The sequence below is a fragment of the Arachis ipaensis genome, chromosome B9 (genome assembly GCF_059453495.1).
Source record: "Arachis ipaensis isolate K30076 ecotype BB chromosome B9, ASM5945349v1, whole genome shotgun sequence".
Taxonomy (NCBI): domain Eukaryota; kingdom Viridiplantae; phylum Streptophyta; class Magnoliopsida; order Fabales; family Fabaceae; genus Arachis; species Arachis ipaensis.
In genome coordinates, this window is record NC_142444.1 from 36,326,202 (window position 1) to 36,342,603 (window position 16,402).

At 36.4% G+C, this 16,402-nt stretch overlaps 1 protein-coding gene and 1 non-coding gene across 2 annotated transcripts; one reads left to right on the top strand and one right to left on the bottom strand.

Annotated features, from left to right (window-relative positions):
• Nucleotides 1-4,365: 4,365 nt before the first annotated feature.
• Nucleotides 4,366-6,939, bottom strand: LOC107619393 (uncharacterized). The gene is made up of 6 exons (XM_088497989.1): nucleotides 6,844-6,939; nucleotides 6,119-6,351; nucleotides 5,207-5,361; nucleotides 4,962-5,044; nucleotides 4,505-4,601; nucleotides 4,366-4,400 (listed from the first exon to the last, which is right to left on the bottom strand). Exons 1-6 carry the CDS (start codon nucleotides 6,937-6,939, stop codon nucleotides 4,366-4,368), a joined length of 699 nt encoding a protein of 232 aa, XP_088354115.1.
• Nucleotides 6,940-15,876: 8,937 nt separating this feature from the next.
• Nucleotides 15,877-15,984, top strand: LOC148544307 (small nucleolar RNA R71). The gene has a single exon (XR_015900948.1). It is a non-coding gene; the product is annotated as a small nucleolar RNA R71 (small nucleolar RNA).
• The last annotated feature ends 418 nt before the right edge of the window (nucleotides 15,985-16,402 follow it).

The following is a 16,402-nucleotide window of genomic DNA, read 5'->3' on the forward strand; positions in this document are numbered from 1 at the left end:
TCAACATAAAAAGAGGCATAAAAAGGGAAATTAACAATACAAACTAAGAGAATGAAAGTGTAGAAACAAGAAATTGTAAAGGAAACAATATGAAAACAAGAAATTAATCCCTGATCTAAGAGGAGAATTATCCTAAGAACCCTAATTCTAGAGAGAAAAGGGAGCTTCTCTCTCTAGAAAACTAACCTAAATGATGCTAACCAAAAACTAATTGCTCTCTCTTTTGTCCAATCTTCAATTCTGCATGAAATAGCCTCAGAAACGAGTTGGATTTGGGCCTGGAAAGCTCATAAATCGCCCCCAGCGAATTCACTTTGATGAGGTCACGTGCTTGCTGTGACGCGTATGCATCGACTGGCCTTTTCCTTCTCACGTGTACGCGTCATGTCACGCGTACACGTCGCCTGACTATCCTCATCTTCACGCGTACGCGACTGTCATGCGTGTGCGTCGCTCTAAGCACTCCAAATCCTTGTTTCTTCACGAAATCTCCATTTTGCATGCTTTTCTCTTTACTTCTCACGTCCAATACTTGCCTTATGAATCTGAAATTACTCAACAAACATATCAAGGTATCGAATGGAATTAAAGTGAATTAAACTTAGCTAATTAAAGGCCTAAAAAGCATGTTTTCACACTTAAACACAAATTTAGGGAGAATTACAAAACCATGCTATTTCATTGAATAAATGTGAGATAAGTTGATAAAATCCCCTAAATTAAGCACAAGATAAACCACAAAATTGGGATTTATCAAACCTCCCCACACTTAAACCAAGCATGTCCTCATGCTACACTCAAGAAAGAAACAAAGGGTATTAACATTTATTCAATGCAAATTATCTATATGCAACCTACCTACATTCAATCTATCTAAATGAATGCAATTACTTGGTCAAAATAAATCAGTTCCCAAGAATACATATATGAACATAAGGGCTAAAGCAATAGCAATCAAATCAAACCCATAATTGAATTGAGTTATTGAAAGGATTTTACAAACTTGCAAGAAAAGAGATGATTATAGGTGGAAACATGTAATTGAGCAATCGAACCCTCACCGGATGTGTATTCGCTCTAGTCACTCAAATGTATAGGGTTGATTCACTCAATTCTCTCTTAATCATGTTTTTCGTGATTTATTTTTCATCTAACAATCAACAATTATTTCGTGCATGCATACAAATATCATGAGAGCTTTTCCATAGGTTGTAATGGGGATAGGGTCAAAGTAAGGATGCATATGGTCAAGTGAGCTTAAAATTTGAATCTTTGATTAATTTAAACTTCCCACCTAACCTATATAACAACCTATAAAATTCTAAACAAACATAACTACTCATAATTCTCACTTTTTCACACACTCATGCATTCTCTTTTTGATCACCACACATATGCATTTATTTTTATTGAACTTTACTTTGGGGCATTTTGTGCCCTTTTTATTGCTTTTCTTTTTCTTTTTCTATATGTTCTTTTTCTTTTCTTTTATTTTTCTTTTTATTGTTTTTCTCTTTTTTTTCAATTAAAATATATACAAGAACATCAATGCATATGATTTACACATTTAATGCATGAGTATGTATCCAATTTCCAAAATTTTGACAAAAATATAAAAATACACTTTTATCTCACCTAATGTTCCCAATTTTTCCAAACTTGAATGATAAGCATTCTCACTAGCCTAAGCTAATCAAAGATCCAAACAAAGGACATTTATTATTTTTCGCTTTAAGCCTTGTAATGTGCTAAAATTAAGAACAAATGGGTTTAGCATAGAATAATGGACATATAGAATCAAACAAATCAAAGATTACAATCATAGAAAGAGAATAATGCACACAAGAATGAAAATAAGTGGTTATACAATATAACCACACAATTAGGCTCAAAACTCACAAGGTTGTATGTTCTTAGCTCAAAAACATGATCCACAATATATATATAATTCAAGCAAATTCTAAAAAAAAAAATTTCAATCAATTGGGGTGCCCTATAGATAAAATCCTTGAAAAACTTTATTATTTTGACTAAGCTTATTTTATATATATATATGCAAAACAAGAAAATACAACTAAAAATCCTAAAAGACCTAAAAATGAAATGCAAAAGTGTTGGCATTAGAAACTTGTCATCCAAAAATGCCGATTGGTCGGACGACCTCCCCACACTTAAAAGTTTGCACCGTCCTCCGTGCATTCAAAGATGAGCAAGGGGGTACGACGACTTTTCGGATTGCCACCTTCAGCTGGTGGATCAACCGGTTGCTGCATGTTCCTTTCTCCTGCTTCCGTCTTTGCTTATGATGACTTGAGAATAGAAATAAGATAGTAAGAAAAGTAAATGCAAAACCAAGGAAGCATAAATTGTTGGAATGAGGTAAATCACTAGAATGAAGTGAGTGAATTAGTGTGACATTAATGAAACAAGTGTGTGAGTTCTAAGTTTGCACGCGGTTTAGAACACACACACACTAGCATAAAAAGCTATGTCACAATTACACAAAAGAAGTATGCACTTCACTCATCCTAGTGTGCTTGAACTACTTCAAAAGACTTGTAGGTTAAGTCAACCAAACAAGTAGTGAAGAAGCATGAAAGCACTCAAGCGAAAATCAAGCAATTGTGAAATTGGATAATGAATGGACATTGATTGATGTGCAAGGTAACTTAATGAACCAAATAAAATATAGAGCTCACACATTTTTAAGTTTGTTTGCAACACCTAAGTGACATAGAGGTGGAACACATGGATGCTATGGAACTTAGGTAAAAGAAGATAAAAGTGAAAATCAATCACATAGCAAGCATGGTCCACAAAGCTTTACAAAGCTAAAAAATATGTCACTAGGTAAGCTTTCGATCCAATTTCACAATTCCACAAATCTCAACGCATGAAATAGGTGATGTTAATAAAGATCAATCATAACACAACTAGAAAATGGATTAATACAGACAGATTTACAGATAGATTTAGTCTTTATTACAGACGGATTTTTGGTTACCGACGAAATTACAGACGGATTTTGTCCCTCTGTAAAAACCTCGTCGGAAATTATTTACCGATGGATTTTTTCCGTCAAAAAATTACCGACGAATTTTTACCAGTTACCGACGGATTTTCCCTCTGTAAATTCTCCATCGATATCCCGAGGACGACGAACTTTCCGACGGATTTTCCGTCGGTAATTACAGACGGATTCTCCGACAGATTTTTTGTCAGAAATTGGAGCCTTGAAAGCATTCCAAACTCTAAATACAGACGGAAAATCCGTCTGTAAATCCATCAATAAGAAAACATTTTTTTTAGATTTTTCTATTGCAAAATAAACAAGTTTTCATACAAAATAAATATAAATTTAATGAATACAAAATTTCATCTAATTTTTATCTAACTTGTATCTAAACATTCATAGTATTTCAAAATAACCAGTATTTGATATTAGCAATAAAACCAAACATGATGTTTAGTTTTTACAATGTATCAAGAACAAAGACAATAGTACCAAGTTAATTATCAAATTTTCATTGAAATTTTTTGGTTTTTACAATGTATCAAGAACAAAGACAATAGTGCCAAGTTAATTATCAAAATTTCATTGTGAAATTTTTACATAAATACATAGAGTGATTAAAACAAGGCCAGCCATTCTTGATGATATCCCAAATGTCATATCATTTCCATCATACATTTACGCCAGCAAATTTTTTGGCCATGCTAGTGGGTACCATTTTCACAGGAGACTGCATATGTAGAGGACAGAAATTAATTAAAAATATTGGATTCATCATAAACTACTACATTGTATCAGTATCTTGTTTTATATGGGGATTTTCATTTTCTGTTTTTCTTTATCTTTGTTGTTCTTTTGGTGAAAACTTATCCACTAGTAGTTTTAGCTTCCTATATAATCCTATTTCTACTCTTTTATCACAGAAATAAATATTTTTAGTATTTTGAAACAATTTCATAAAATAGATCATCAACCATTCAGTCCAATCATAATTTTGGAAAAAGTAAAAAATATACGGCAGGAGTTTCAAATACCCCAAAAAAATTAAAATTGATTATAGAACTGTTATAGAATAAAGTATCCATGTAATAAGAATCTTTGTTTATAGCTTAATGCAATGGAAAGAGAAACACACTTACCAGTGATGGGGACAAGGGTTTCCTTTCTAGACAAATTAGTCACATGCTGCAATGAGAAATCACCCGATCAAAACCATCGATTCAGTAAATTCAAATAAAATAAGAACAAGGAGAAAAGATGAACATAGTTTACTCACAATAAAGGTGTCATTGAATGATGCAAAAATGTGAGCAACACCAAAAACATGCTTGCCCTCTCTAAGAGTATCCTTATCACATTCCCAATTGCACAACCAACATAACAAATTCTAATAATGAAAAAAATAGCATCTTTATATCACTGGAATAAATATGAAATAAAAGAAAAAAGAAAGAATAATAATTAGAATAGAAACAAAACTATAGAATATACCGGGAAGTTTATGTGTGTTGAAGGTGTTGAAGGTCCCAATACTTAAGGGCTGCAAGATCATAAGCCCTTGCAGCTTTTTCTTCCATATCATAGCCACCTTTAATCAATTCACATAAAAGAAAAAAAAACACTTATTAGCAATCACAAGAAGATGGTTGAAAATAAGAGTCTTTGGTTAAGAACTTACCCAAATAAAATATATCATGCAACGTTCATTTGATTGAATTTGTAATTCACAGTGTGAACATTGGATATGAGAGAGAGAGAGAGAGAGAGAGAGAGAGAGAGAGAGAGAGTGGAAACTGGAAACACCTCATAATTATGCATACTAATTGGATCAAAAAATATTTGCAAAAGGGAAAAAAATAATGAAGAAATCCAAACAAATAAATTTTAAAATGTCAAAAAATGAAGAATATATAGTTTTTTATTTTATTTTATTTTTTTCACTAATTACCTTGTCTTCCTTTCCTAGTTTGCCCTTCTTTTTTGCAACTATTATCCCACAAATGTGCTTTATATCTACCGGTCCATCTATGCCTAATAGAAGAAACTCAAAAGGAAAAAATGTTAAAAAATATATATATTTAAATAAAAAGGCAAAAAATAAAATAAAAAACAAAAAAGCAAAATAAAAGTATGTTTTAAATAGTTGATAAAATTAATAATGAAATGAAAGTGAAAGTGAAAAATTTGACTAACCTTGTGACACCTCTCTACTGTGAAGTTCTTTGACCAAATGTCTCAATGGATTTCCTATGAACAGTTTACTTACTACTATTGTTGTGTCCTCTCTTATTATTCTTTGCAACTTCCACCATGGCCTTGCAAGAATTTGAAGAAGAACCTGCTGAGATCTGATTATGATTATGAGTTGTTGAAACACTTACATGGCTTGATGATGATTAAGAAGTAGATGAACAACCAGGACTCATTGAAAGACTTAAAGTCTTCAAATTCCCACCTCCACCATTAACATTCACATTAACACTTTCCACCATTCCATTATTATTATTATTATTATTATTATTATTATTATTATTATTATTATTATTATTATTATTATTATTATTTCCATTAACCCAGTTTCTTTAACATTACATAAATCTCAACTGAATGAAAATAGCTTTATTGCTATAGTAGTATTAAGAGAAAATTATGTACTATGAAGGAAAAAGGTTGAATTATCCTTTAGAAAGCACCAGGACAATATTCATTTTTCTTTGTACATTTTGATATTGATTCCTGTGCAGGAAAAGCTAGCAACTTTTAAACAATCTAAGCTACCTTGAAACAACACATTTTCTCAAAAGCAACCAAAGACAAGAATCAAAGCAGAAATTTTAGGCGCAAAAAGCAGGGCATAATGGCAAAAGTCAACCAAATAAATACAACAAAATACAATGCCTAATTGAAGACTAAAACTTTCTCAAATTTTACAAGTCTCGTTTCATTTCCTTAATTACCAATAATAAGAAGCATCGTAATTAATTCAAAGCCATATGAATTCATGTAGCAAAAGGGGCATGCAAAATATCCCTTTCAAAAGTACAAAAGGAAAACATTAGAATGAGTAGAAAAAATTAATATGATGATGACGATGAAGAGTTTAACTGAATGTCACTCATAGAAGCAAATTCATGGCCAGGAAGAATAGCAGCAATCTCCTCCAACATGGAACCCAGTGTCAGTGAAGGACATCTCTTGAGAAAGGCATATGCCTCAGAAGCCTTGGCCATGGCAGTTTTCTGGTCCTCAGTAGTAACAAAAGGCAGAATTGGTGCCTCACCCCAACCCATAGAATTGGGAACACCATAACCACTGTAATACATTTGACCTACCAAGACCTGCATTACGTATCCAAACAGAATAACATTTATTCTTCATAGTAAAAAGACAAGAATCCACAGATTAGAAAACAAAAATACTTTAATACTCTCTCCAATTACATTGATTTATTAATGTACTAAAAGAGGTAGAACACAACACAGAATGATAACGGTTTATTTATTGGCTAAGTACACAGAATGATAACCCTTTTCAAGTACACAGAATGACTCAGCCATGCATTTTATACTTAATTTTCAATAGAGAAACAAGATAAGCATTAGCCAGAGGAGAGGTAAAAAATTATAAAAAAATTAAGACATCATATAATGTTAGAAGAAGTGAATCAGCTTTATTATACCAAATTCAATTATAAATGAGTCATTGACTTTGGAGATTTGATACATTGAATTGTTCTATATGGACATAAATAGAAGAAACTATTAGCCCCTAAAAATGCTTAGAACCTAAAACTAGATTAAGAAACACTCATAATTAAAAGCAGAAACTACTTGGCCAGAAATCATTCCAAGTCCCGTGCTTTGCATTAAAGACTTTACACCCATGCCATCACCAAGTTTTTGACTAGCTGGTCGAAACTCTTCCATAGATTTCTCTGGGTTAGTTCTTTTTAAAAATCATGTCAATAAGAGCAAATTGAATTAGATTAGCCTCCTGCTTCTATTGATGGTAAAATTTATCAAAACCTTCAGAAATTTTAAGTGAAAGATAACGAGGTTTTAATCTTAGCAAGTAACCTCAAACAAGAAAATCTTATACCTTCCTTTCTTGTCAATTTTTGTTCAGTCAACTGTCAAACAAGAACACATTCAAATAATTAGAATAAAGCAACAAAATTTGGTTTAATGAGGAGAAATAAGCTACAAGACATGTCCTGAATATTAACTCACCTCCAAATCAACATATGAGGGATTTCTTCCTATTGATTTAAGAAATTTGTCAAGACCACTTGTATTTAGAGCTGCAATTTAAAGAATCAGACTTTATATATCAGTGTAACTGCAGCAATGCATAATGGATCCAACAAAGGACCTATTAACTTCTGTCTTATGTCAACTAAACTCAATATACAAAATTTTCACAGCTAATCCAACAAATTGTGTCAGATGAAATACTTTTCAACCCAGAGTAATGGAACTATGGCAGCCTCATCGATTTTTTAGAATTGCGATTGCAACTAATAATTAATTACATCATGCTGTTAAAACACCTTTACTCTCTGCAAGAGTTGCTATACTTAACAATAAATAGTGAGAAATATCTCAAGACATATGAAGTACAAATATATGTTAATAAAATAATAGAAATATAGAATCCCATAAAGCTTACCCTAAATTTGGTTAGGGCACCCCAAAGGACAAATGTCTCGTTGCAATCATGATGCTTATGATTCCCTCTCAACCTGCCAGGCCGAATCTCTCCTATATGAACTGAAGCACAAGTGAGAGCTCCACCTGCAGAGAACCAACCACCATTTCCCTTTCAAATTCTAATGGCCACAAAACATAGAATCACATCGTACATCTAAGTCTCCGTTAAAACACTCAAATACATCAACAAATCCACTAAACACTAGAAAACAGATCCATAACAAGAATGCAAAATCCTCATTAAAAAAACAAAGCTAAAATGCAAACTATTCTCGAAATGAACGAGACACCAAATTAATCCACCCAAAAATTCTCAATTTCAATTTGACTCTGCTCCATCGCATAATCACATTATAAACATGCTAATCATGATACAATTTGACATACCGATCTCTAACTAAAAGGCAATGATGAGAAACACCGAAGTTAGAGGGGAAAAAGAATAACCTAAAATGCCAGAAGCTCGAGCTAGCGAGATAGAGTCGAGGAGCCAACCGCGGGTGTCCTTAGCGACGGGGGAGGGGACGGAGGAGCTGAACCTAACAAGGTTGGCCATTCTATCAGCTTCGCGGGTTGATTCCGTTAGCGGCAGAGAAAAGAAGGAGCCCGTTGACGGAGAGGGGAAAGCTAGGTTTAGCCAAGGGAGTTCTTCGATTTGAAGTTAAGCTAGGCTTCTTTGATTTGTGTGTTGTGAGTGGAGTTCGAGTAGATGCTAGGTTTAACTAAATATTATTGACGGAAAATTTTAAATTACGGACGGAAAAATCCGTCTGTAATAATTTAATAAAATTAGTATTTTTGTCCATTTAATTACAGATGGATTTTCTGTCTATAATCATTTTCCACACAAAAAAATTAATTTTTTTGACAGAATTATCGACGGATTTCTTTTCGTCTGTAATTTATGCTAATTCATTTTTTTTGTTTTTCGACAAAAAATTTCTCCAAAAATTCCGTTTGTATTTCCGTGGGATAAAATCCGTCGGAAATATCCGTCTGTAATAACTAGTTTTCTAGTAGTGTAAACAAGCATCACCTAACAAAAAATGCATTGATAATACACTATTGCCTAATCATAATGAAATGCTTTAAATCGCATGGTGGCCAAAACATGCAATTCAAAAGATGTAGAGAACTTGAAGGCAATGTCACATATACTTGGTATTCACAAGTGTTAAACATGAAAAATGCAAAACCAAGTAACAAAATATAACCTCAACAAAGGAATCCAACAATAAATATCAAAAGCAATTATGCTAAAATAGCATTCAGTTAATAATAAGCAGCAATAAATGACAAACAAAATTAATAATCCAACACTTATCATGAAAAATAGAAAATTGAACAAAAATTAAACTAACCAAATAACTAACTAAAAGAGATGGCAATCAATGGTGATTGGTAGTGTTGGATGATGGTTGAAGAAGGGAAAGAAAAGAAGAGAAGAGAGAAGAAGGAAAGAAATGGAAAGAGGAGAAGAAAAGAAATGAGTGAAACAGGACAGGGGTGTCACGCATACGCTTCACGTCATGCGTATGCGTGAGTGGCAAAAGTGAGGTGCGACGCGTCCGCGTGGTGGACAAACCAGAGAGGCGACGAGTACGCGTGGTGGACAAACCAGAGAGGCGACGAGTACGCGTGGGTGGATTTTGTGCGAGAGGCACTTGGTGCACGAAATTGTGATCCTTAAAAACGGCGCCAAAAACTTGGTGCTCGGAACATAGTTCACACACTTTGTCACAACTTCTCACAACTAACCAGCAAGTGCATTGGGTCGTCCAAGTAATAAACCTTACGTGAGTAAGGGTCGATCCCACGGAGATTGTCGGCTTGAAGCAAGCTATGGTCACCTTGTAAATCTCAGTCAGGCGAATTCAAATGGTTATAGAGTTTAAATAATTAAAAGATAAATAAAACGTAAAATGGGATAGAGATACTTATGTAAGTCATTGGTGAGCATTTCCAATAAGCGTATAGAGATGCTTTCGTTCCTCCTGAGCCTCTGCTTTCCTGCTGTCTTCATCCAATCATTCCCACTCCTTTCTATGGTAAGCTTTGTGTAGGGCATCACCGTTGTCAATGGCTACTTCCCATCCTCTCAGTGAAAATGGTCCAAGATGCGCTGTCACCGCACGGCTATTCATCTGTCGGTTCTCGATCATACTGGAATAGGATTCAGTAATCCTTTTGCGTCTGTCACTACGCCCAGCACTCGCGAGTTTGAAGCTCGTCACAACTATCCCTTCCCAGATCCTACTCAGAATACCACAGACAAGGTTTAGACTTTCCGGACCTCAAGAATGGCCGCCAATAGTTCTAGCCTATACCACGAAGACTCTGATCTCACGATCAGAAGGCTAAGAGATACACATTCAAGCTTGTTTGCATGTAGAACGGAAGTGTTTGTCAGGCACGCATTCATAAGTGAGAATGATGATGAGCGTCACATAATAATCACATTCATCATGTTCTTGTGTGTGAATGGATATCTTAGAGAAGAAATAGGCTTGAATTGAATAGAAAAACAGTAGTACTTTGTATTAATTCATGAGGAACAGCAGAGCTCCACACCTTAATCTATGATGTGTAGAAACTCTACCATTGAAAACACATAAGAACAAGGTCCAGGCATGGCCGAATGGCCAGCCTCCCCAAATGCCATATGAATTCGAAATTAAGGGAAAAGACCCCTAGTACAATAGTAAAGAGTTCTATTTATCCTAAACTAGCTACTAGGGTTACAGAATTGAGTAAATGATGCAGAAAATCACTTCCGGACCCACTTGGTGTGTGCTTGGGCTGAGCATTGAAGCTTTCACGTGCAGAGGTCTTCCTTGGAGTTAAACGCCAGTTTGTAACCTGTTTTTGGCGTTTAACTCTGCTTTGCAACCTGTTTCTGGTGTTTAACTCCAGAATATGGCAGAGAGCTGGCGTTGAACGCCAGTTTGCGTCATCTAAACTCAGGCAAAGTATGGACTATTATATATTGCTGGAAAGCGCTGGATGTCTACTTTCCAACGCAATTAAGAGCGCACCATTTGAACTTATGTAGCTACAGAAAATCCACTTTGAGTGCAGGGAGGTCAGAATCCAACAGTATCTGCAGTCCTTTTTCAACCTCTGAATCTGGTTTTTGCTCAAGTCCCTCAATTTCAGCCAGAAATTACCTTAAATCACAGAAAAACACATAAACTCATAGTAAAGTCCAGAAATATAATTTTTATTTAAAAACTAATAAAAATATATTAAAAACTAAATAAATCATACTAAAAACTATTTAAAAACAATGCCAAAAAGCGTATAAATTATCCGCTCATCACAACCCCAAACTTAAATTGTTGCTTGTCCCCAAGCAACTGAAAATCAAATAGCTAGGATAAAAAGAAGAGATATACTATAAATTCCAAAATATCAATGAAACTTAGCTCCAATCAGTTGAGCGGGACTAGTAGCTTTTTGCCTCTTGAATAGTTTTGGCATCACACTTTATCCATTGAAGTTCAGAATGATTGGCATCTTTAGGGACTTAGAATTCAGATAGTGTTATTGATTCTCCTAGTTCAGTATGTTGATTCTTGAACACAGCTACTTTATGAGTCTTGGCCGTGGCCCTAAGCACTTTGTTTTCCAGTATTACCACCGGATACATAAATGCCACAGACACATAACTAGGTGAACCTTTTCAGATTGTGACTCAGCTTTGCTAAAGTCCCCAATTATAGGTGTCCAGGGTTCTTAAGCACACTCTTCTTTTGCTTTGGACCTCGACTTTAATCGCTCAGTCTCAAGTTTTCACTTGACACCTTCACACCACAAGACATGGTTAGGGACAGCTTGGTTTAGCTGCTTAGGCCAGGATTTTATTCCTTTAGACCCTCCTATCCACTGATGCTCAAAGCCTTGGATCCTTTTTATTACCCTTGCCTTTTGGTTTTAAGGGCTATTGGCTTTTTGATCTTGCCTTTTGGTTTAAACAGCTTTTGGCTTTTTCTGCTTGCTTTTTCTTTTTCTTTCTTTTTTTTCGCCATTTTTCTTTTCTCTCTTTTTTTTTGCAAGATCTTCTCTATTCACTACTTTTTCTTGCTTCAAGAATCAATTTTTATGATTTTTCAGATTATCGATAACATTTCTCCTTTTCATCATTCTTTCAAGAGCCAACATATTTAACATCCATAAACAACAATTTCAAAAGACATATGCACTATTCAAGCATTCATTCAGAAAACAAAAAGTATTGTCACCACATCAAAATAATTAAACCAGTTTCAAGGATGAATTTGAAACCCTGTACTTCTTGTTCTTTTGTTTTTAGAATAGTTTTCAATTAAGAGAGGTGATGGATTCATAGAACATTCATAACTTTAAGACATAGACACTTAGACACTAATGATCATATAGTAAAGACACAAACATAAATAAACATGAAGCATAGTAAATGAAAAACAGAAGATAAGAACAAGGAGATTAAGGAATGGGTCCACCTTAGTGAGGGTGACGTTTTCCTCTTCTTGAAGAACCAATGGTGCTCTTAAGCTCTTCTATGTCTCTTCCTTGTCTTTGTTTCTCCTCCCTCATAGCTCTTTGATCTTCTCTAATCTCATGGAGGATGATGGAGTGCTCTTGGTGCTCCATTCTTAGTTGTCCCATGTTAGAGCTTAATTCTCCTAGGGAAGTGTTGATTTGCTCCCAATAGTTTTGTGGAGGAAAGTGCATCCCCTGAGGCATCTCAGGGATTTCATGGTGAGGAATTTCCTCATGCTCTTGTTGAGGTCTATGATCTCTTGTTTGCTCCATCTTTTTCTTAGTGATGGGCTTGTCCTCTTCAATGAGGATGTCTCCCTCTATGTCAATTCCAGCCAAATTGCAGAGGTGACAAATGAGGTGAAGAAAGGCTAACCTTGCCAAAGTGGAGGACTTGTCGGCCACCTTGTAGAGTTCTTGAGGTATAATCTCATGAACTTCCACTTCCTCCCAAATCATGATACTATGGATCATGATGGCCCGGTCTATAGTAACTTCAGACCAGTTGCTAGTAGGAATGATTGAACGTTGAATAAACTCCAACCATCCTCTAGCTATAGGCTTAAGGTCCAGTCTTCTCAATTGAACCGGCTTTCCTCTTGAGTCAACTTTCCATTGAGCTCCTTCCACACATATGTCTATGAGGACTTGGTCCAACCTTTGATCAAAGTTGACCCTTCTAGTGCAGGGGCGTGTGTTTTCTTCCATCATTGGCAAGTTGAACGCCAGCCTTACATTTTCCGGACTGAAATCTAAGTAATTCTTCCGAACCATTGTAAGCCAATTCTTTGGATTCGGGTTCACACTTTGATCATGGTTCCTAGTGATCCATGCATTTGCATAGAACTCTTGAACCATTAATATCCCGACTTGTTGAATAGGATTAGAGAGAACTTCCCATCCTCTTCTTCTAATCTCTTGTCGGATCTCCGGATATTCGCTCCTTTTGAGCTTGAAAGGAACCTCAGGGATCACTTTCTTCTTGGCCATAACTTCATAGAAGTGGTCTTGATGGACCTTTGAGATAAATCTCTCCATCTCCCATGACTCAGAGGTGGAAGCAATTGCCTTCCCTTTCCTCTTTCTTGAGGTTTCTCTGGCCTTAGGTGCCATTAATGGTTATGGAAAAACAAAAAGCTATGCTTTTACCACACCAAACTTAAAATGTTTGCTCGTCCCTGAGCAAAAGAAGAAAGAAAGAGAGAGAAGAGGAAGAAAATGGAGGAGATGGAGGGAGAAGGTATATTCGGCCAAGGGGAAGAAGAGAGGGTTGTGTTGTGTGAAAATGAAGAAGGAATGAGGGGTTTATATAGGAGTGGAGGAATGTTTAGGGTTCGGCCATTAGGGTTGGGTTTGGGAGGGAAAAGAGTTTAAATTTTGAAGGTAGGTGGGGTTTTTGGGAAGAGAGGATGGATGTGAGTGGTGAAGAGGTGATGGGGAAGAGTGATTGAGGTGATTGGTGAAGGGTATTTGTTGAAGAGAGTTATCAAAAGGTGTGAAGAGGAGAGAAGAAAAGGTGGGGATCCTATGGGGTCCACAGATCCAGTGGGGTCAAGGACTTAACATCCCTGCTCCAATTAGGCGTGTAAAACGCCCTTAGTATGCATGTCTGGCGTTAACCGCCAGCTTGCTGCTTGTTTCTGGCGTTTAACGCCACTTCCATGCTCTGTTCTGGCGTTAAACGCCAGTCTGGTGCTTGTTTCTGGTGTTTAACGCCAGCTTGATGCTTCTTTCTGGCGTTAAACGCCAGTTTGATGCTTCTTACTGGCGTTTAAACGCCAGTAAGTTCTTCCTCCAGGGTGAGCTGTTTTTCATTCTGTTTTTTATTTTTCAGTAGTTTTTTTGTTTCTCCACATGATCATCAACCTAAAAAAATAAAATAAAATAAAATAGATATAATTAAATAACATTGGGTCGCCTCCCAACAAGCGCTTCTTTAATGTCAATAACTTGACAGTGAGCTCTCATGGAGCCTCACATATATTCAGAGCATTGTTGGAACCTCCCAACACCAAACTTAGAGTTTGAATATGGGGGTTCAACACCAAACTTAGAGTTTGACTGTGGGGGCTTTGGTTGACTCTGCAGTGAGAGAAGCTTTTCATGCTTCCTCTCCATGGTTACAGAAGGAAATCCTTGAGTTTTAAACACAAAGTTGTCCTCATTCAGTTGAAGGACCAACTCTCCTCTGTCCACATCAATTACAGCTTTTGCTGTGGCTAGGAAGGGTCTTCCAAGGATGATGGATTCATCCTCCTCCTTTCCAGTGTCTAGGATTATGAAATCAGCAGGGATGTAAAGGCCTTTAACCTTTACTAACACGTCCTCTACTTGTCCATAAGCCTGTTTTCTTGAGTTGTCTGCCATCTCTAAAGAGATTCTGGCAGCTTGCACCTCAAAGATCCCAAGTTTTTCAATTACAGAGAGTGGCATTAAGTTTATTCCTGACCTCAGGTCACACAGAGTCTTCTCAAAGGTCATGGTGCCTATGTTACAGGGAATTAGGAATTTACCAGGATCCTGTTTCTTTTGAGGTAATTTCTGCCTATCCAATGTATTTAGTTCATTGGTGAGCAAGGGAGGTTCATCTTCCCAAGTCTCATTACCAAATAGCTTGGCATTCAGCTTCATGATTGCACTAAGGTACTTAGCAACTTGCTCTTCAGTAATGTCTTCATCCTCTTCAGAGGATGAATACTCATCAGAGCTTATGAAGGGCAGAAGGAGGTTCAATGGAATCTCTATGGTCTCTAGATGAGCCTCAGATTCCTTTGGTTCCTCAAAGGGAAACTCCTTATTGGTCACTGAGCGTCTCAGGAGGTCTTCCTCACTAGGATTCACGTCCTTCTCCTCCTCTTTGGGTTCGGCCACACCAAGCAAGGTAATGGCCTTGCACTCTCTTTTTGGATTCTCTTTTGTATTGCTTGAGAGAGTACTAGGAGGGGTTTCAGTGACTCTTTTACTCAGCTGGCCCACTTGTGCCTCTAAATTTCTAATGGAGGACCTTATTTCATTCATGAAACTTAGAGTGGCCTTAGAAAGATCAGAGACTATATTTTCTAAGCTAGATGGATTCTGCTCATAATTCTCTGTCTGTTGCTGAGTGGATGAAGAAAAAGGCTTACTATTGCTAAACCTGTTTCTTCCACCATTATTAAAGCCTTGTTGAGGCTTTTGTTGATCCTTCCATGAGAAATTTGGATGATTTCTCCATGAGAGATTGTAGGTATTCCCATAGGATTCCCCCATGTAATTCACCTCTGCTATTACAGTGTTCTCAGGATCATAAGCTTCTTCTTCAAAAGATGCCTCTTGAGTACTGTTGGATGCAGCTTGCAATCTATTCAGACTCTGAGAAATCATATTGACTTGCTGAATCAATATTTTGTTCTGAGCCAATATGGCATTCAGAGTATCAATTTCAAGAACTTCCTTCCTCTGAGGCATCCCATTACTCACAGGATTCCTTTCAGAAGTGTACATGAACTGGTTATTTGTAACCATGTCAATGAGTTCCTGAGCTTCTGCAGGCGTTTTCTTTAGGTGAATGGATCTACCTGCAGAATGGTCCAATGACATCTTTGATAATTCAGACAGACCATCATAGAATATATCCAGGATGGTCCATTCTGAAAGCATGTCAGAAGGACACTTTTTGGTCAGTTGCTTATATCTCTCCCAAGCTTCATAGAGGGATTCACCTTCCTTTTGTTTGAAGGTTTGAACATCCACTCTAAGCTTGCTAAGCTTTTGAGGAGGAAAGAACTTGGCTAAGAAAGCCGTGACCAGCTTATCCCAAGAGTTCAAGCTATCTTTAGGTTGAGAGTCCAACCATATTCTAGCTCTGTCTCTTACAGCAAACGGGAAAAGCATAAGCCTGTAGACCTCGGAGTCAACCCCATTGGTCTTAACAGTATCACAGATTTGTAAGAATTCAGTTAAGAACTGAAAAGGATCTTCTGATGGAAGTCCATGAAACTTGCAATTCTGCTGCATCAGAGAAACTAATTGAGGCTTTAGCTCAAAATTGTTTGCTCCAATGGCAGGGATTGAGATGCTTCTTCCATGTAAATTGGAATTTGGTGCAGTAAAGTCACCAAGCATCTTCCTTGCATTGTTATTATTTTCGGCCATGTCTCCTTCTTTTTCGAAAATTTCT